This window comes from Protopterus annectens, chromosome 4.part0 (genome assembly GCF_019279795.1).
Source record: "Protopterus annectens isolate FY-2018-M chromosome 4.part0, PAN1.0, whole genome shotgun sequence".
NCBI lineage: Eukaryota > Metazoa > Chordata > Ceratodontiformes > Protopteridae > Protopterus > Protopterus annectens.
Genome location: NC_056733.1, coordinates 1,744,188,918 through 1,744,210,106, shown reverse-complemented (window position 1 = coordinate 1,744,210,106; position 21,189 = coordinate 1,744,188,918). Strand labels below are relative to the sequence as shown.

General features: G+C 37.3%; 1 protein-coding gene across 4 annotated transcripts in view; it reads left to right on the top strand.

Annotated features, from left to right (window-relative positions):
• Nucleotides 1-21,189, top strand: part of MGAT4B (alpha-1,3-mannosyl-glycoprotein 4-beta-N-acetylglucosaminyltransferase B) — a 1,742,611-nt gene that overhangs the window by 1,277,567 nt on the left and 443,855 nt on the right. For all 4 annotated transcript variants that reach the window (XM_044069458.1, XM_044069462.1, XM_044069459.1 and 1 more), the window contains exon 6: nt 7,788-7,901. In XM_044069458.1, coding sequence (XP_043925393.1) covers nt 7,788-7,901 — 114 coding nt within the window. The remainder of the gene's footprint in view (nt 1-7,787; nt 7,902-21,189) is intronic.

Here is a 21,189-nt window from a genome sequence, read left to right as displayed (position 1 = left end):
ATATATATATATACATATATATATACATATATATATATTAACCATCGCAATTTCAAAACATCGAAATTCTGATCACCGAGACCAGAACATCGAAAGTTACAAGTGTAACCAAAAAAAAAAGAAAAATAAATTTTAACAATTGTATGCAGGAGGGCTTCTCCCCTCTGCACCCCCCATGTGGATGGCCATGCCCCCCACATCCCCCCTACTTTAATATTCCAACTCCGAGACCACACTACAGTGGAGTAAAGGGAAATCTCCCATTTAGCGCTATATGCAGAAGCGCTAAATGGGACATTTTCCATACCCTATCTGTAGTGCCATTACACAGATGGCACACAGACACACACACACAGTATACAGGGCACCTTGGTGCCCTGCAAAAACACAAACATTCTCCCACCTACACTTACCTTTTACTTCACCTTCAAAGCTTCGACATTTTCAAACTCGACGTTCTCGTCTCGATGATCTGAACTTCGATGTTTTAAACGTTCGATGGTTTGAAGGGATACCATATGCTTGCTTGCTTGCCTCTGTGTGTGTGTGTATATATATATATATATATATATATATAGATATATATATATATATATATATATATATATATATATATATATGCACATGCAATGTATGTTGATGCTTCTTTAGATTGGGAAATTGCATTTTGCCTTTTCTGTATTAGTAGGATTGCAGAAAATGAATGTATCCTGAGAAGCAAAAAAAAAAAAAAACTCCTTAACCCCCATTGAGATGAATAAAGTTGTATTTTCTCTCTCACAACCGGTAGTATAGACAGGTTGTAACAGCAACTGTGTACAGCATTACTGTTTTTAATGAGAATGCTGCAAGGATAAATTCCCCTTCCTCATAGCTGCAGCAACATCTGAGTTGATTCTGTTATGTAAGGAGGTGCCCCTGTTTGTGGGAGTTAGGAACATACCTGTCAACTGTACAGATTTTTGCAGAATGTCCAGATTTTCATCTCATATTTTTTGTCCATTTCTCATAAAATTGTATTTTTTTTTGGCACATCATTGAGGGTTGAAGTCAGAAAATGGCAGACATTGGAGTTTCAGACTTCATACACTTCAGAAAAATTCAATTTTCTAAGTTTGTAACAGCAATATTTAAAATGTGTCCCTGTTTTTGGGCCTTTGTCCCCCTGTTATTGCTGGCTTTGTCCAGATTTCTTGCTCTGAGTGGTATGGCTGGGAGCTTTTCCTGCCTCCTCCATGAATGCAGGGAACAACCACATTTTTATTATATTTTTTAATGAGTTAATGTCCTATTCTTCATGATCATGAGATGTAACATAATAACTAGATGCCTCGTGTACATGCTTCATTGTCTGCTGACACACAGCAGGGCAGATTACCACAGAGGCCAGCCTGGAAACTCAAATGCTTACAGCTTGGTGAACCTACAGATAACATCTAATGACCAAGTGTTTTTTGAGAGCAAGTTCTGTTTTAAGATAGACCAAGAAACTAATAACTTATAGGAGAAGATTTTCTGTCTTGTACATTTTTGATTTGTGCTATAGGATCATATGACGTTACTAGGCTAGCCAAGAATTTAGTCCATGTTCCAACAAGTGAGCACCCTATGCCACTGTCCAGCAGGGACACAGGTGGAATCCCAGGGGTGTATTTTCTGTTCCCCATCCAGTTATCCAGGTTGCGCTTAGAAAGGTGTAATGAGGTACTTTGCTTTACATGGAGAGGGAGTCTAATCCGCAAAAGGGGGAGTCTGTGGGACACAAATCTGTCCCACCAAGTCCTATTGATGTCATAGTCCAGGTTGAGATTGCGCGTACGGGTTACTCGAAAGGAGCCTGACTTGCGGGTGTGCAGCAGTCCCCTCAGGGCGGGGTCTGAGATTTCTTTGTATGCCAGACAGAGGTCACTTCTGAGGAGTCTGTAGGAGACTGAGTAGAGGGACAGGTCTTTTAGCTTATCTGTGCAGGCTAGATGTTTAAGGCCCTGGATTCTCTGGGTATGGAATCTCTATGGTCTGTCCAGCTGCTGCACATGCTTTGCGAGGTACATGCCGAAAGGGGAACTGTATTCAGTAGTCTGTCTTATAAGGGAAGAATACAGGGATGTTATGACCACTTTGTCCCTGAATGAGATACCCTTACTAATTAGGTAGGCCATGTAGAATGCTTTCCACACAATGGAGGCAATATGGTGGTCAAAACTCAATTTGCTATCAACCTGGCTGCCCAAGTCCCTCACAACTGATTGCATGCTTAGGGCCTTATTATCAATATGATAATTTGTGTTGCTATCACTCTCCCCAAAAGAGACGATGATGCATTTTTTGGCATTGAGTTTGAGGACATGTTTCTCGTACCAGTCATTTGTTTGGGTGAGACCCTGTTGGAGCATGTCCACATCACTAGGGTAATTGATCACAGCATCCAGCTTGCAGTCATTTGCCAACTTGGTCAGCCATAGCCTACTAGATTTGGCCTGCACCTGTGAGAAGTATATCCCAAACAGCAGTGGTTCCCAAGACTGACCCCTGTGATACACTGCTTGTATGGGTATACTACTTGAGGTGGCATCCCCTATTTTGACTAGGTGGGGTCTGTCAGTGAGACAGTTTCTTACCCATCTGATAACACATGGATTGATGCCTAGTGAGGGAGTTTATTATACCTGAGTGGGGAATAGTATTGAAGGCCTTGACCAGGTCAAAGTAGGCAAAGTGCACCCGTCTTCCCCTCGTCTATGGCCTTGGTGACTGTTTCAAAGAAGTCAACGAAATGTAACAGGCATGACCCCCACTTGACAAAATCAAACCATGTGGGATCAAGTGTCTGAAGGTTGCCATTGTCCTTGTTAATGAGGTCCATAATATTCCACTCCATGGCCTTGCAGATAAGGCCAGTTAGGCTGATGGGTCTATAATTTCCTGGATCAGTGGACGCTCCACCTTTGTGCTAAGGGACTGGGATGAAGCCGGTACTCTGGCTTTGGTTGACTAGCATGCCTAATGGTGCTGCAAGTTCCTGCTGGAGTTCATGTTGGATGCAGCCTGGAATGTTATCGGGTCCCATGGAGGCTGTATTTTTTGCCTTTGAGAGGGCAGTGAGGACTTGCTCCCTAGAGATATGTTGAGGGGGGGCAGGTACTGGACATGTCATGTTTTAGTGATGGGGGGTACAGAGGAGTGAAGTTTTCACTGAACCTGTCTGCCAGCAGGTTGGCTATATCTAAAGGGTTTTTGTATGTGGTGTCCTTGAGCAGTAGTTCTGAGTAGATCTGGGTGCTTCCCTTGAGATTGTGGACATATGTTAAGAAAGCCTTATGATTGTCTTTAGTAGATGTGGCCAGTTTGGACTTCAAGTTTACTTTGGAGGAACTCGCTAGTGTTCTTATTTGCTTGTTCAGGCTAAGGAAAGATTCTTTCCAATTGGTCATCTGCTCCTTCTTGGTCCTGGACAGCAATTTCCTCCTTTTATTATAGCGTTTGTAGGTGCCCACCAGACAGGGTTTACTCTTCCTTGAGGAGGAGGATTTCATCCTGTCTGGTATTCCTGATACTATGCAGCTATATAAATGCTCATGTAGTACTTTGGTTTAGGTTTGGACATATGTGCCAGTTCCTGTGGAGGGGGAGGGGTCTCTGAAGCTGTTTATACCTTCCCTCAGGAAGTTGTAATCAACTTTGGATAAGTTTTTTTTGTTTGACCCTAGCTGAAGGGGGGGTTGGGGGAGATGGTGACTTCGAAAGTGACTGCTTTGTGGTCGTATCTTACCAGGGATGATGACACTGTAGGAATGCTGCATTGGTGACTCGTGTTGGTTAATACCAAGTCCAAGATGTTTTCACCTCTTGTGGGGGTGTCACCCAACTAGTCCAAGGCATTTGCATTTACGAATTCAAGTAATCTCTGGTCATTTGTGTTTTGGCATGGGTATTTCTTCCAATCTATGTTCACCCAGGATCAGGGTACTCTGTTACAGTGACTGGATTTTGTTTTAGTCCCAGCTGTTCATATTCCTAAATACATTAGTGGGCTCATATGCTATGTCCCACATTTTGGCAAAACCATTCCTTCATGGCATTTAACACTATAGGCCTCATACTAAGAATATTTCATCTGTATTAGATTTCATACTAAGAATATTTCATTTGTATTAGATTTGAGCTTTGATTTTTCTTATTACCTCTTTTTACCAGTTCTAGTAGCATTCATTTAGTTAAAACAATCGACTTGCAATGTTTTTAATGCTTCATAATGAAATATTTATTTGAAAGTAAGTCAGTACTATGCACCTGAAGTGGTTTCCATTTTAATCATGCTCTTTCCACTTTTCACTGCTCTTTCCCTAAATAGGAAAGCAAAAGAGAAATGAATCTCCTTAGCAGTTATTCCTACATCTAAGAGCATAATGTAAACCAACCATATTTTTATTGTGTTTTTGAATGGCAAGTGCAGAATCCCAGCTGTGAAGATTGGGTGAAGATAGATGAAGGTTACCATCCTAGCCAGATAGAATTTTGGAGATAATTCTGTCATCTGTAAATATTAATGTAAACCACAGGCTTGTTGTCTTAAATGGTAAAAATAGTGTTACATGTGGAACTGGAAAAAAATGCAACAATGCATTATACTGACCAAGTAAAGCATGTTGTGACCCTTTGATGTTAAAACACTGCTCCGGTCGGTCTAGATGAAGGAATTCTTGCTATTGTTTTAAGGCCAGAGTTAATATGCATACTAAAGAATGTAGCCAGTTAGCGTGGGAACCCCACGAAAGTGTGAAGAATGATGCAATGTGAATCAGGACTGTAATATCAATTTAAACAAAGAGAATCAGAGAGCATTAAGCATTTTTGTCTTGACCATCCAACTCATCAGCACTGTCTTAGACTATCTTAGACTAGTGTTTTCACTTAGAAATAGCTAGAAGCTAGAAAGATTAGACTGTGTTCTTCTGTGATGTCAGAACTGTACTAAATTATTTTAAGTAGTTCTCTGGGATCTCTGAACTCTGATTAGCACTGTGTAGTAAAAAGTATTGTGTTTTGACTGTTTGTTATTAAATATTTTTAAACTCTTTCAACTGTGGCTGTTTTTGTAGAGATATAATATAAGCTCTTTAGAGTACTTGCATGCCTTTGGTAAAATTGTACAAAGCCACTCCAATAGCTTTAGCCGTGGGCTATACTACCAATTGGATAATAATATTGCACAGTAATAATTGGACACCCTTTTAAGGTCCTTTGAGTAGCTGATAAATATTAGTGGGTGGTGGCAACTGGTACTACCGTATAGTCTGGAAAAAAGGATCACCACTGGAGAACCTGTGCCAGCCTTCCCCAGGAGTATCTGTGTGGTTGTATAAACTCTTCTCAAAGTGTATGTGTGTGTGTGTGTGTGTGTGTGTGTGTGTGTGTGTGTCAGCTACGTGGGCAGGGACACGAAGCACTGGTTGGACAGAGAAGGTGCTGGAGGTTTTAGCTTGCCCACTAGGCTGAGATCTGGACCCTATAGCTGTGCCAGTGGAGAGTCTTATTGGAGACCTGGAGAGCAAGGGAGCAACCAGCCCCAGACTGACTGTGATCTCCGTGTGCTCTTAAGGGAATTGCACTTTACTGTGTGTATTTGTTATTCTTTCCTCCTACATGAGGCGCCCATCACTGGTGTTAGTAGTGAGGAATGAGGCTCCTTGATTGCTGGGCCAAGGCATGGTGTCACACCAGCCACTTGCCAGAAACATCTTCAAAAGGCTGGGTAGTTTTGTTGCTTATATTCTGGCAGTTAAAAAAAAAACTTGTGGTGGAGGTGGTCAGGCCTCATATTTAAAGGGTGGTTAGCCACCATATAAAGTCTTCTTTTGATACCTGCAAATTGTATTACTTGAAGTTCTTTTCAAACATTTAAAAATTTGTGTGCGTGGTATTCAGCACAGAAGACTGGTTCCTGTTCTGCATGGCATGTTTTCTGTGTTGTCATACCTTTCTTTGGTGGTAACATGGATGTTATGTGCTCTTGGCAAGTATTAATAAGGCATCCAGCAAAGATATTCACTGTAGCAGTTGATCCTCAGATATGGCCTTTTGATGGTTTCCTTGACAAAAGTACAGGACATTAGTAATCACCCCAAGTGAACACAGAATAGCAATAGCTGCCTAAAACATCAAAAATTAAATAAAAGCTCAACTCTTGTTGCAGAAGAAGGGTTTCATCTTGCCCCCCCATCCATGCTACTCGTGTGTACAAAGGTGTGAGATCACTATACCAGAGAGCAAGGGGACTTCTATAACATACCGCAGTCTGGGTGTAGTATACAATAAAATGAATCCACGGTTTGTGACTTCACTTACGAGCGTGGATTGCGAATGTTTCCAATGTAGCCTGGCACTCCTGCCACTGCATAGCTTCCCGTAATCTGTCCCTTTTTTAGGCTTATAATGTGTGCATATGCATTCATGTTCTGCTGTTTGTACCTCTAGACTTTTATAGTTGTTTAACTTTACCATATTTTATCTCTGGATTATTTTTGCTATGCTTCAGTTGTGGAAATTAATTCTGTCTTTTTTTTTTTATTCATTCTATCTCAGGCACAGTAAAAAGAGTAGAAATGTATATAGATTTGCTTTTAAATACTGTAACATACAATCCTTAAGTTACAATGTAGTTAGCATTACTTCTTCACAGCATTAGATTTCAGCTCACTTCTTAGCTGAGGTGCCTTCGGTGTAGAGTCTGCATGATCACCCTGTGTCTGCTTAGACTTTTGGTGGGTACACCAGTTTTCTCCCTCTTCCCAAAATGTGACATAGTCAAACTGTCAGTTTTCCAGGCTGCTCATAGATGTGCATGGCGTGTTTCAGTGAGTTCTGTAGCAAGCTGGTGTGCAGTCTGAGAAATAATTTCTATGCTTTGTGCCCACTGAGTGCTGAGATAAATACTGACTACTTTATGACTCTGAACTGGGTTACGTGGGAATAAGCAGAAAATAAATGAATAAATGACAGTTTACCCTAATACCAGTGTGAGTTATAGGAAGGGGTTGACTGCTATGCTTCTAGACAGTGGGGATAAGGCGCTGCAGACCGGACTCAAGTACTGTGATTATGGCTGTCATATTCACACATTACATTATGTAGGGACATTCTCTTCTGGTGAGTATTTCATGTAACAATATATTCTCTTAAAGGATCAACTACAACCTCAGCCAGACATCCTTTGAGCTAATAAGTTGCATAATTGAGAATGTAATGGGTTAAACTGTTTTCAGAAGTCTTTTATGCACTCAAGATGTGCTGAAAGATTCAATGAAAAACAGAAATAAGAAAAGTCTGAAAACAATTAATTTGCTCCATAAACCTGTCCTTCTACATTGCAGTTTAGAACTCAAGTTTATTGAAAAAGTACTTCCTATCATTTTTGAGTTTGAAAGCAAGCGTCCCCTGTATTAGCTTGATACATTAATGAACTTTTGTGTCTGAGTACCGTTTTATTTGTTGAATTTAAGTACATGTATGTAACACTGAACACAAATGTACTATTTTTCAAAACATTTTTTCAAAGCAATCAACTTGGGGAGGTACAGGACATTATAACCCACAGTTACTGGTACCTTTTTACCTGTGAAATGCTTTCGGATACTTTATACAAGAGCTATAAAGAAATTAAATGATGCAAAATCTCATTAGCATGAAACTTTGAACTAGAGCGATCTCAGTTTAGTTATTCGTGAGGCACGCAATATAATTTGCATCAGAGGGAATGGATAACTGTAGTGTGTTTTTTTTTTTTTCAGGTTTCCAAAGGAAATCCAGTCAGGGCTACTTGAAGTAATTTCTCCTTCACCAAACTTCTACCCTGACTTCTCTCGTCTGCGAGAGTCATTTGGAGACCCCCGTGAGAGAGTCAAGTAAGTCCTCTTCTCTCCTGGTATATTTTGTCATACGAGTAGTTTCTATTGATGTATTTGCAACCTGTCCAAAAACTTTCTTTATAGCATTAAACAGGTCATTGGTTAAAATGGTATGGTTGTAAATCAATGCCGAAAATTTATTGGAAGTAGGGACATGCTTTTATCCTGATAGTAAAACTCAAAGTACTAAGACTAATGCAGACAGGCTTGCTTAGGCTGGGTGTTCCCAAACATTTTTGGATGTGACCTGAAACTTTATCTGTTAGTTTACAAACCTGGCTTTTGCCTATTCTTAAGTGATGTATTGTTGTGGACTTTTTTTAAACAAGAGAAATGTAGTTGATATAAAGTTATACATTACCCTGCTCTCCTTTATTTTTGGAGTTTCTGGTAAGTGACTATCTGAAATTGAAATTGCAAAGGTATAGCCTAAAAAAAGGCATATATATGTGAAGCCTGTGAATCCCCATTCTTTGAATTTTCTTGATCGTATCCGAGAAATATATAGTTTTTGAGTCTTCCAACCGGAGACTCTCCAGATGCTACGGTAATAGGTTTCTGCACATAACCTTAATACCATGCTTAGCCACACTCGTGCAATTACTTCTCTAAATGGGATACATAGGCCTTTATTGAGTACATCTGTGCTTTTGAGCTGTTCATTGTTTGTATGCATATACTTGTGCATGTGGGTATATATGTATGTATGTGTGTATGTATATATATATGTGTGTGTGTATGTATATATATATATATATATATATATATACATATATATATATATATATATATATATATATATATATATATATATATATATATGTGTGTGTGTGTGTGTGTATATATATATATATATATATATATATATATATATATATATATATATATATATGGGTCTATATTACATAGTCGAAGTATGACAACTTCGAACCTGATATGGTCGAAACCATAAGTTTAAAGTTGTCATACTTGATTGGCAAAAAATAAAAGCAAAAAGAACATTCCTGAGGGTTGTAAGCAAGGGGGGCAAACCCCCCTGCACCCCCCACCCCCCGCTCTTTAAATATACCAACTCAGAGGTCGCGCTACAGTGCAGTAAAGGGAATAAAGGAAGTTTTCCCTTTACTGCACTGTAGCACGACCTTGGAGTTGGTATATCTAAAGAGTGGGGGTGTGGGGGGTGCAGAGGGGCTTGCCCCCCTGCATATAACCTTTTATTTTATTTTTCCTTTTTTTATTTTTTTATACATAATCGAAGTTCTGTAACTTCGGACATATGTGTTCGTACATATGGTAGTCAAGGTTACGGAACTTCGACTGTAATATAGTCCCCTATACATATATATATTTATATATATATGTATGTGTGTGTATGTATGTATATGTGTGTGTGTGTGTATACAGTAAACTCTCTGTTAACCAGCACCCATAAGGATTGGTAGATGCCAAGTAATTGTAGTTTTCTGGTTGCTTGAGAGTTACTATTAAAAATAGACCTGACAGATACTGTACCCTATACTATACCATACCATACTATACCATAAACAGTGTATTGATTTGGTTTTAATATAGTAATTAAAAGCCTGGCTGTAATAATATTTTAAACTTATATTTCCACTAGAAACCATGGCACACAAAATGGTTTTTAGTGGCACGCTGAGTGGATTGGAATGGAATGAATTGAATAGATAGAGTGAATGCATGTATGAAAGCAGAAGTGACTGTGCATGAAAGATTGGAGAGATGTATGAAAGCTGAAGTGTGTGTGTGTGTGTGTGTGTGTGTGTGTGTGTGTGTGTGTGTGTGTGTGTGTGTGAGAGAGAGAGAGAGATCAGTGAAAAAATGTGCAATCTGATGCAAATTGAGTGAGTATGGAGCAAGTGCTGACATTTTAGTGATTTGACTTGTTTGGTTTAACTTGTTCTCAGGTTGAGGAGCGAGGGAATTTATTTGTATCTTCCTTTTTAAAACTCTAAAACTCTAAAAACATAAGGTATATTTCTGAGGGGGGGGGGACAGAAAGTGCAACACAAGAAAAAACTGACTACTGTATTTCTTTTTTTTTTCTGGTTGCTTGTGTTCGGGTTAACTGAGAGTTTACTGTAGATATATATATATATATATATATATGTTTGTGTGTGTATGTGTAATAACGTTTTGGTCAGAGCTCTGGGGGGGTACAAGCTTCTCGAGATTCTTTCAGTTCCTACTTCTGGTTGTGGTGTGTACTGGAGTGTACATAAAAAGCACTGTATTCTGAGGGAATTGTTGGAGACCATAAGTGATGGCAACAATAGTGCAAATTGCCAGTCTCTTGAAGTAAATGCATTCCTGGGGACTGCCGTTAAGTTCACTAAGCCGTCACTTGGCAGTAGCCTTTAGAGTGAATGAGCGAAGTAGAGAGCCTTATAGTGAGAATGTTGTGGGTTTTCACAGTGATGCATATCCCCCTCATCATATGTCAGGGCAAATGCAATTACAAAAATGCCCAAAAGTACCCTTATTTCTAGAAAACTGTCAAAGACACAAAACATCCTTATGACTGTCTGAATGTCAACTCCACTATGGGCAGCTTTCTCTGCTTCACTGGATAAAATTCCTGGTGTTGGCGAATGAATCGGCCCTGTCTGCTTGGAGGAGGCTTGCTGATTGGCAGATGTGGTGGTTAAAAAGCATATAGAGAAAAAAAGAATTTTTCAATGCATTAATCCTTTTTAGTTTATCTGCCATATTCAGGCCCTGTCTACTTACTGGGATAATGTCTTCATTGTTTTCATTTCAGACGCAGACCGTCTTCCTAGCCGTATTATTTATTAGCTTAAAATGTGGAATTCATCGAGAAAATTGTGTCCCTTTCCCTAGGCCTGCTTTTATTAAATTATAAAATAATGTACTACTGGATTGTATGCTGTCTAATTTCATTTTCAGTTCAAGGCCTAAATCCACTCTTAATTCAGATGAGCCCACAGCTCTAAATGCAAGAAATAATTTTCCCCAGAAGATACCTAAACCATAATCTGAAAGTCCTTGCATAACATAGATTCAGTGACTAGTTGAAGAAAATAAAACGTTTTCAACTTTCAGTTTTGGTAACATATTAAACCTGTCTAGATTCTTACCATTTAGCCAACTTCTTTCTTTGTCTTCCTATAAAGCTTTAATTAAATTGTTTAGTCGAGCTTAAATCTTCATGACCTCAAGGACTTTAGCACACCATATCATATTACTATTTAAATGTTGTCTTTGGAGTTTTTCTCCCTGGGCTTCTGCTGAAAAAGGGTGCAAGCTCAGATGGTCTAACCTAGTCAACAAATGTCAAATAAATAAATAAATAATCCCAGAAACCCTCTGACAGGCATACAGGCATCTCATGCTCATCATATCAGCCCAAGACAACATAATGCTGTTACCCCCCCCCTTTATAGTCACTTAGCCGTCTTATTCTTTCATATCAGTACCTAGCCATAGTTATTGTTTTAATGTCATGTAGCATAGCTTTGAAGCTTCAGTCACTGAATTAAATAATAAATTAAAATGGTAATCAATACATAAGCATCTGTAGTAAGATATCCATTCTAACGGCTGCCTATTCCAAGGGGTCATTGCTGGGTCATTAAACTCTTAAACATTCCAAAAAAATGTCCCAATAATCTCACTCGCATATAAGCAATCCATTTGTCAGTCCATTCAGTAGTTCACTCCCATTTCCTTTCCGACTGAGTTAACAGTGGTGTCATTTTTTTTTGCATCTCAAATGATTGTTCGAAAAAACAATCCAAGACCCCATCTTTGTTTAAAGCAAATACAACAGATCAAAACCCATCTCAGCTTCAATACACCAAACAATCTCAACATGTTCCTGTTGGCCTTATCTTCTATTATCTCCAGCTGCTGCTCTGCTTCAAGAATGTACACTGAAATTTTCTTCTGCTGTTATCCAATTGGCATCATGGTGACAGACTTATCCTGAAAAAGTTTGAGTTAATAATTTTAGCCAGTTCATTGTGCCATGTATAACTAACCAAAAGCCTTATCAAGTGCGATAAATATGCTTTATAGCTTACAACACAGTTCCCAGTTGTTTAACTTTCAGTAGAATTAATGATTTAGAATTTTCATTCATTGGGCTGGGCTCCCATTTTCACTCAACCTAACTGGATTTCCCTGATAAAAATCATTTCACTTCTGTCACCACAGAATACAGATGATATTGTTACAATCTTTTATCAAATTTATCTTGCACTAACTACTTAAACTTAAAAAAATGCACTTAATTATATGGAGCGGCTAAGGGAGGCAGCCCTCCACATCAGGCACTATGACAGTTCCATTGCCCTCCCTCTTTGACTTAGAATGTTATTTAAGCAATAACCCACGCCTGGGTGTGGGTAATGCTGGATTTACCCACGGTTGGCGTGGTTTGGTCACAAGGGCGAAGCCCGAGTGGCCAAACAAAGACAACTGTGGGTAAATCCAACATTACCCACACCCAGAAGTGGGTTATTGCTATTATACAATGACATTATTTAAGAAAAGAAATACTTAGTTTTTTTAAATAATAGCATTGTATAATGCCCCCTTGCTGCTCTTCCGCAGCTGTCCGGTATTCTGCGGCAGTTTTGCTGTACTGCACATGCGTATGCTTACACAGTACATCAGAGTTGTGGGTGGAAGCAACAGAGAAAGCAAGATCTCCGTTGCTTTTTACAAACTGTCTCGCTATGTTAGAGTTTAACATAGCGAGACAGCTTTAAAAAAAGCAACAGAGATCTTCCTTTCTCCGTTGCTTTTTTTTTAAAGTTGTCTCGCTATGTTAAACTCCTTTAACATAGCGAGACACTTTATAAAAAGCAGTGGAGATCTTGCTTTCTCCGTTGCTGTAAGAAAAAAAAAGACTTATACTAATGGAAAAAGTCCGGGCGGCCGGACCTTTTTCCATTAGTATAAGTCTGATTTACAATGTGCACGCTGACCAATCAGTGTGCATGTTTTGGAATATTAATGGGGGGTCATTATATACTGGTTTATAACAGCCTGTTCCTGAGGATGTCCACAGTTAGCTTTCTGTTCCTTGAGCTTCTTCATCTTGAAAGGATAGCAGAATTACCAGAATAACTTTATTTCTGTTGGTATGTTTATGCTTCTGGATGAGCAGTTGATGTGTCTTTCTGGTGCCGCCTTTGTATACAAGTTGTAAAAGGTGGTTAATTGCGAGTTTTTAGTGCACTTAAGCTACATGAGCAAATACACGTTTCTGTTTGAAGTAAAGATAGGAAAAATCAAGGCAGAGCGAACTTTTAAGTCAAAAATATATTCTCTTTTCAGTTTGATTACAAGAAATGTGCAGATCAAAATTGTCAGTCTTTCTACCCTTAATTAGGATTGCTGACTTAAAAAGAACTCTCCCCATAAATTGATTTAGAGAAAAGTAACAAAACAGTGGTTTGGAGATCATCTTAATGGGAAGGGAATGATGGGGAAGAATGCTTTTGATCCCCTAGTGATTGCTAATTGTAATAGTTTGCAAGTAATGACGCCACGTTTTGGATGTGTCACATCAGATGCATCTAAACAAGTAGTGCTACTTTAAATTAATTTCTTACCTCTTTTGTGTTTTTCCCCTTTTGTCCAAGTACTGTTATTTAAAATGTGCTTAAACATTATTTATTCGAGAATTTCAGTCACTTGCTTAGTTTAGTTTCTACTAAGGATAGTTTTAAAAAATGTAACCTTACTGTTCCTTAAGGGAAGCATGTCATATCATAGAGTGTAATTTTGGCGAATGCAAAAAGAGCAAGTGTTTACTGAAATTACCTCACCGACAATGGACTTTACTTTTATCTCCACTGTTGAGCAAACCTTGGAGCTGGTATATACAGGTCTAAGGGGATGTGAGGGGTGCCCCCCCCCCAAAGACAAAATTGTTGAGTTGTTCGTCAATGGCGGTTTCTGCAAACATTTTTTTTTTTCATTCACCAAAATTACCTTTGAGTAGACATGAATCCTTCCTCAAGATGGCAGTACTAATGCGTTTCATGTCACCAGGTGAATGACTCATTTTTTGTTCTTTCAAGTACTTTGTGCCATTAGCAGACACTGTCACTATTGTTCAAGATGTCAGCTTACCCATTTGAAAATTTCAGCCCCGTTTAAGATTCTTTTGGATCATCTAATATTCCTAAGACTCCATGTTCCCATTGTTTCCATCTTAAATTAAGGGTTTAACCAGTAGGTGTTGGCAGCCAAGGCAAAACATTTTATTCACCTATTTTCTCATTCTGATTTACATGTTTTGGGGTAGGAGTTGAACATTTTACTTTGAGTAGGACCTTTCATCTCTATTTCAAATGGAAATGTATAACAACACGGAGATGTTAGCCGTGTAGTTTGTCTTCAGGGTATTTAAGAATTCTGCAAACTATTTTCGACAGTACTTAGTATTAGGTTCAGCTACTTTGCACTTACTATTGCATAAGTTCTGTACTTAAGTTGACGATTACTTTGTAATTGATTGTAAAGAATGCAATGTATTCTAAAACTTGTCAAATTTCTAATTTTTTTTTTCATCCTCAGGATGCCTTCTAAACGTAATAGCAGATAAGGGTTTGCATCTGCTTCTTGTGGTAGTTTTGGTTCCCCATTTGTATACTTTTTTTAAACACCTTTAATGAATTATCACTTGTGACACAGGCACATTTACATATATATAAAAGTAATCAAACTATATTAACAAGTTAAAATTAACAAATATTATGCTTCAAGTATATTACTATATATCATATAACCCAAGCAACATTATATAAATTATTCAATTTCTGCCACTTTTTTAAACAGACATCTTTATTAAACCGTCACTTATGACATCGGCAATCATACCTTTATGTAAATGAAAATAAATCACACCGTCACAATCCTAGTTGCAAGCATTTTACATCACAAATAATATTGACACACTCCCAGTTGCAAACATTATACATCACTTATAATCCACCCAGTTGTTTTCAGTTAAACATTACATAGCTCATTTAAGTCCTGCTTTCTTTTAAACCTCATTCCTCCCCTGCATGTATTGTTCCCACAATTCCCATTTTTGCTATGTAGTTTGCTCCTACCTTTTTCTAAAGATCTCAATTTCAGTTGTTTTATCTCTGTTACTTCCGCTGTGGCGACCCCTAACCGGGAAAAGCCGAAAGATACAACAACTATGTTTCCTACTTCTAATATAGTTGGTTTAGATTTTGATTTCCATTTTCTAGTAATTGCTTTTTTGGCAGCCAGCATAATTAGAGACAACAAGGCCTTGCCATGTCTAGGTAATTCTAATTCTGTATCTTAGCTCAGAAAATCATCTCCCTTGTCACACCAATCTGCCCACCCAGCATCTCCGACATTGCACACTGCAGGGAATCCTTAAAATCCACCAACTCACTTCACTCCCAGAAAATATGCTCCAAATTACCTCTTTCTTCCCTGTCACACCTGCAACATTTGCTATCTACCTGAGGAGAAATTCTCTGGAGTCTACTTGGGGTCTAAAAATATCTATGTAAACATTTCCAAGCAAAAATCCTAAATCATCTAGATTTTGTTGCATGTTTGGGAGACCTACATACAGCTTCCCATTGTTTGTGAATTGCTTATCCAATCCCTCTTCCCAATCCTTTCCAACCTCCTCTGATTGATTCTCTTAGTTATTATGCAATATTTTGTTTGCAGTACTAATTATTCCTTTTTATGGCAGCTTCTGTTTTAGATTCTACTAAAAACTCTACTAGTGCTGGTCTTTTATTTAGGACCCCCTATTTCTTTTTCTTTGCCTATACCCTGCCTTCCCTATCAAGGATTGATATCAATCTCTAACCTGCAGTCCAAATAACCCCATTTGTATACATTAGCATGTATTCTGTAAAGTCCAGTAGTAACTGATAATTTATTTTTTGGTACTTCATGAGATGCATAAGAACAGTGGAAACAGTTTAGCATGTTCACTTCTTTTTTTTTTTTACATATTCTTAGACATCTAACCATTTCTTTCATTTATTTATTTCTGTGTGTGTGTGTATGTATGTGTGTGTGTATATATATATATATATATATATTTTTTTTTTTTTTCATATCTGCTAAAGAAGCCACAACATAATTATTTATCAGGATTTTAAGGGGCAAAATTAGTCTTACTATCGAAGTATCACAAATTTAAAAATCATGCAAATATGTTCACATATTTACTGGAAAGCAGATTAATAGTTAGTTTTACAGTGAATTTAAATTAATTATTTTCAACCCCCCCCCTGCCCAAAAGAAAATGACAAGATATCTAGATCAGAATACCCGCATCTGTCAATATCGTCATCGTCACATTTATCTGAAAAGAGAACACAGGTCATTTTAATGAAAAAAAAAAAAAAAAAAAACATTCGGTATTAGTCATACATATACTACAGGAATGAAGAGCGACTTTAACAAAAACAATTGTTTGAATTAATGGCTTTCTGCTTTCTTTATTTGATCTATTTCAACCAAGAATTGGAGCAAAATGTACTATATTCAGTAAAATAGTAGTCTTCCAAAAATAATTGATTAATAGAATAATTTAACTGCATTGTATGTGCTAGAATTCCAGTATGCGTAACCATTTTAGTCTTTTGCTTGGGATAAATGTTTTAATATTTAGAACATGAGGGGTTTATTCCAGTGTCAGAACCCTATTTTGGAGAGACAGATTGTATGCAAACAGTATATGTGTGTTTAACATGGCAGAGAGACTCTATACTTTAGAAAGTTTACAGATCTCCAATAAATTTGCCTATACTGGATTATGCCTATTAAAATATTTGACCACCATGTCATCACAGTGTATTTTTGTGTGGGTTTGTCCCGTATATAGATATATATATATATATATATATATATATATATATATATATATATAGGGACTTGTATCTACTTTCTATGGTGCTTTTCTTTGGGTAAAGTGAACTACATTCGTTTTCTTAATTGTTTTATTTTTATATATATATATATATATAGAGAGAGAGAGAGAGAGAGAGAAAAATACATATATATTCTTTCTTTGTGTTTTGTTTTGTACTTCTTACTTCAGAATATACATTTTCCTTGTTAACACTCAAAGGAAGCTTGGATACCATCTGAACTGAGTCAAATCTAACTCTCTTCTCAATCGTTGTAACTCAGAGGCTTTACAGGTTGCCTACAAGGAAAATTGGCTGGAGCTCATTTTATGGGTATGAGATTTGGGCTTCATTCTGGCTAATCTGAAACTCCATCACCAAGTGTCAGTTACTGCTTACTTCTCTGTTTCATCTGTGAAATACCGATTGAATCTGACATAATCCTATCGGTGGACCTGTGGTTTTGCATACTCCAATGTCTTCATGTTTAAACCACTGAAGTGCTCTTTGCCTAGATTATTATGATTGTGGCCAGGGCTATTTGAAATTTGTGCTTTATGTGGCCACCTGTTTACTTACTGGAACTTTGCAATGGTTGTCAGGTATAGGGCATAGCATAAACCTCTGAGTCTCAGACTTGATCCTTGCGTCTGAAGGGTCTCGCCCACATTAGAGACCAACTAGTTCTCTGTCAGCCATAATGGTTACTCTGGCTACTAGTAACTGCCAGATACTAACCTGGAATACTCTTATTGTAATTCCATTTCTTATGCTCCTTATTTATAGAATTCATTGCCGTCCTGGAAGTCTGTAAAAATACTTTTAATCCACCGAACATGTTCATAATTATGCCACGTGTTAATCTGCCCATTTTACACACTGGTTTTAGAATTCCTGTCTCATCCTGGCATACCATCTTACTGCTATCTTCATTATGTCTTCGTATTTATTTGTAGCAAGTCTGTGCTTTGTGAGTAAATTGATGTACTTTGGCTTTAAAATCAAACTGTGTCTTGTCTTTTACACATATCCATTTCCTTAATAAAAATTATGAAATTTTCACGTTCATGCTAACAAATAGGTTATCATTGTTTCTACTTTACTTCAAATAGATCAGTGAGCATTCATCTAAAATATCAAAAGTGAGTTAATAATAATAGATTTTTTCCTACTGTCCATCTAATACAGGAAAGTAAAATCAGTCCTTTAGTAATTTAACTAGCTTTATAACATGAATTACTTTTCTGGCACATTTCCACTTCCCATTAATATTCATATAAGCAATTAATTACTTACATTAAAGTAGGAAATGTAATTTCTTCAATGATCAGTACAGAATGAAAAATAAAATGGAGATATTCTCTTTATCCTTTACCGTGTAAAGTGTCAGTGAAACAAATGGCTGGAAAATAATTTAGAATGTCAGGATAGAGAACTATATGGCATCTAACTAGACACAAATGATACAGCTCTCTGTGTCCGTAATCCCTTGCTGTTTACTCAACAGGCAAATGATCTTTATAGAGACCTGCAAGTAAACATAAATAAATTTAAGCACTAACCCACTAAGCCAGTATTGTATAAGCATTACTTGGGCACTGCATTTTGATAAATTCATACCAGACTACTATCATTAACAGTAACTATAATGGAATAACACTTGCAAGATTGTGTTTAAAGTAGAGTACGTTTCTGCCATTTGAACTATGAATTATTATAATAATAACATTTTCCCAGTGATATGTGTGTTGAAGACACTGTTTCTCAGTTTGTCAGATAAAGTAATTAAAACCTGGGGTAGCCTGCTTTTTGTTTTCTTTGAATGTCCGTTCCTAAAATTCATTTAAGCATTTTACAAGAGCAGTTCCGTAAGGAATACTGACTTTTCCAGACTGGGGTCTATACCTGAAACCATTTTAAGAACATTGTTGTACTAGTAAGATCATATATACTTAGTGACATGGAAACATTTAAATGTTGTTGCCGTTTAACCATGGGAAAATCCTCCAGAAATAATTTCTAATATCAGGCCATTGAACTTCTTACAAAAAAATCATGTAGTCTGCATTGCCTAGATTTAAAATGGCCCGCAGAGGCAGCAACTCTAGTACTTACCCATGAACCACTTTACCTGATTTTGCTTAATCAAGATTGTTGTATATAGATTTGATGACATGTATCTTTAAAGAGGTATTATTGCACTAGCTTGTAGATGCAGACTGTTTTATTTATCATATCCCTAACCAGTGGCTTCTTGTCTGTAGTTCATGACCAATTGCTTTGTGGTGGCCAGTACTAGTACTTAACAGTGCTGAAAATTTCTTAACAAAATGTTACGTACCTTTCTTACATCAGGAAGATACTTAACAAAATTGACTTTTTCCTGAATTTGGAGCATTATCAGGTACTTCATGCATTGTAGTACTACTAAATCTTGAGAAAATAACCATCCAAGGTACTGCAGTGTTTGCATGGAGGGGATTATAGTAATGTCACCACAACAGTTAATTCACAAACAGTTATTAATGAAAGAATGGTTACACTTTCACCTAGTCACACTCAACGTAAAGACAAAGTATCCCATTTCACAAGAATGATGGTCTGATTGTTAGAAGATCATGACAGTCATTCTAAAAAATTCAGCATCAGACCTGTCAAGATAAAAGTGATATACTCTCTTTATGCCTTCTTGCTAGGATTTCCCGTTGTATAACTGATTGCTCACATGAGTGATCGGCAAAATGTGAGCCAAAAGCATGAGCAAGGAAAGAGAAACCAATGATGGAACTCAGCAAGACTGCTGTTATGTGGGATCGCTGCACAGCAGGACTCAGGGAATCGCACAGCAGGGCACAGGGAATCGCTGCACAGCAGGGCTCTTTCCACACTGTGGTGTGATCTAGGAATCTGTATGTATAATTAGAAGGGGTTGTGAGAGTGCAGGAGTGCTTGCTTGAGTGTTTTTGGATGTTATGCCTCCGTTCCTTTCATTGTTTCTTTCTTGAAGCTTTTTGTTTGAATATTTTGCCACTCTTTCATTTGAACATTTGATGATGATAATCCCCTTATTGGACCTGTGAAATCAACCAAACACTATCTTCTGACAATATGTACAGAAATGCTGGGTTTGAGATGTTACTTGCTCTACATTTTGTAATGCATTTTTTCACATAGTGAAACATGCATAAACATTTTTGCAAAGGGATTTTAACAATGTTTTGTTAGATGCATGAAAGATCTAATTCTAATTGCTATAAAAGCAGAGTTTCTTTCGCAGGACCATGGATACAAGTTTGAGTGCTTTGTCACAACCTTTTGAAATTCAATAAAAGAAACATTTAAAGTTACAAAATCACTTCACATTGGCTGCACAAGCAATTAGTTTCTTTAAATGCTCTACTTCCAAAGGAGGTTCCAAGCTCACAACAGATATTATGTTGTGTTATGCTTGTAGCAGATATGAAAACTATTATGAGACAATGGAGAAATATTTTTTTACCTCAATAACATAGTAAAATACATTATGGAATGCATCATTTGAAATGAGCTGTTTGCATGGTCAGAAAATATAGTATTGTAAAAAAATGTTTTTTTTGTGCAATGAAATAAATGAATATAGATTCAAATATCTATTTCCTATATTTACCAAAATTGGTTTCCTTTTCCTGTAGATGACTTCCCCTGTTTTATTCTTAATGTGTGTGTGTGTGTAGTAATACATGAAATTAACCAACAACGCTTGTATAACTTGGGAATATAATTGAAAGATATGTTTGGATGATTTGCTTGTTTAAATAAAATTATAATGTTATTCCTACTATGGGAATGTATTACCCATTTCTATTATATTAACCTTGTATGCAATAGGGCACGTTAAGAACTTGCCTCCATTACAGGTAGAATTATACAAGCCCTTTTTATTTCTATAATTTGCCAAGTATGGGAGTTCCTTGTTCTTTTTTAATATTTTGTAGTTTATTTTTCTATGTATTTAAGTATGGGAGTTCCTGTATTCGCATGCATTGCTATGCCTTCTCATCTATCTCAAATTTAGAAAGTTTTATTTATTTATTTTTGGGGGGATGGGGCTGTCCCCACACTTGATCAAGTCATCCTCCTTGTGCACGTGCTATTGACTCATTCATTCCCTGCCAGGCCAGAGCCTTTCCCCCTACTGGTTCCTGGTAGTGTAATTATCAGGTGGTAAGTGCTGCCATCATTCACAGTGGATTGTAGTTTTGCCTGAAGCCTTAACTCCTTTCACATGCCACTCTATTAGAGAGTGTTTGATAGGCAGTGGGCAAAATTTTGGACTGCTTGAAGCAGTGTAAACTTGCAGAAAACCTTGCATCCACAGAACAGGCACACACGCA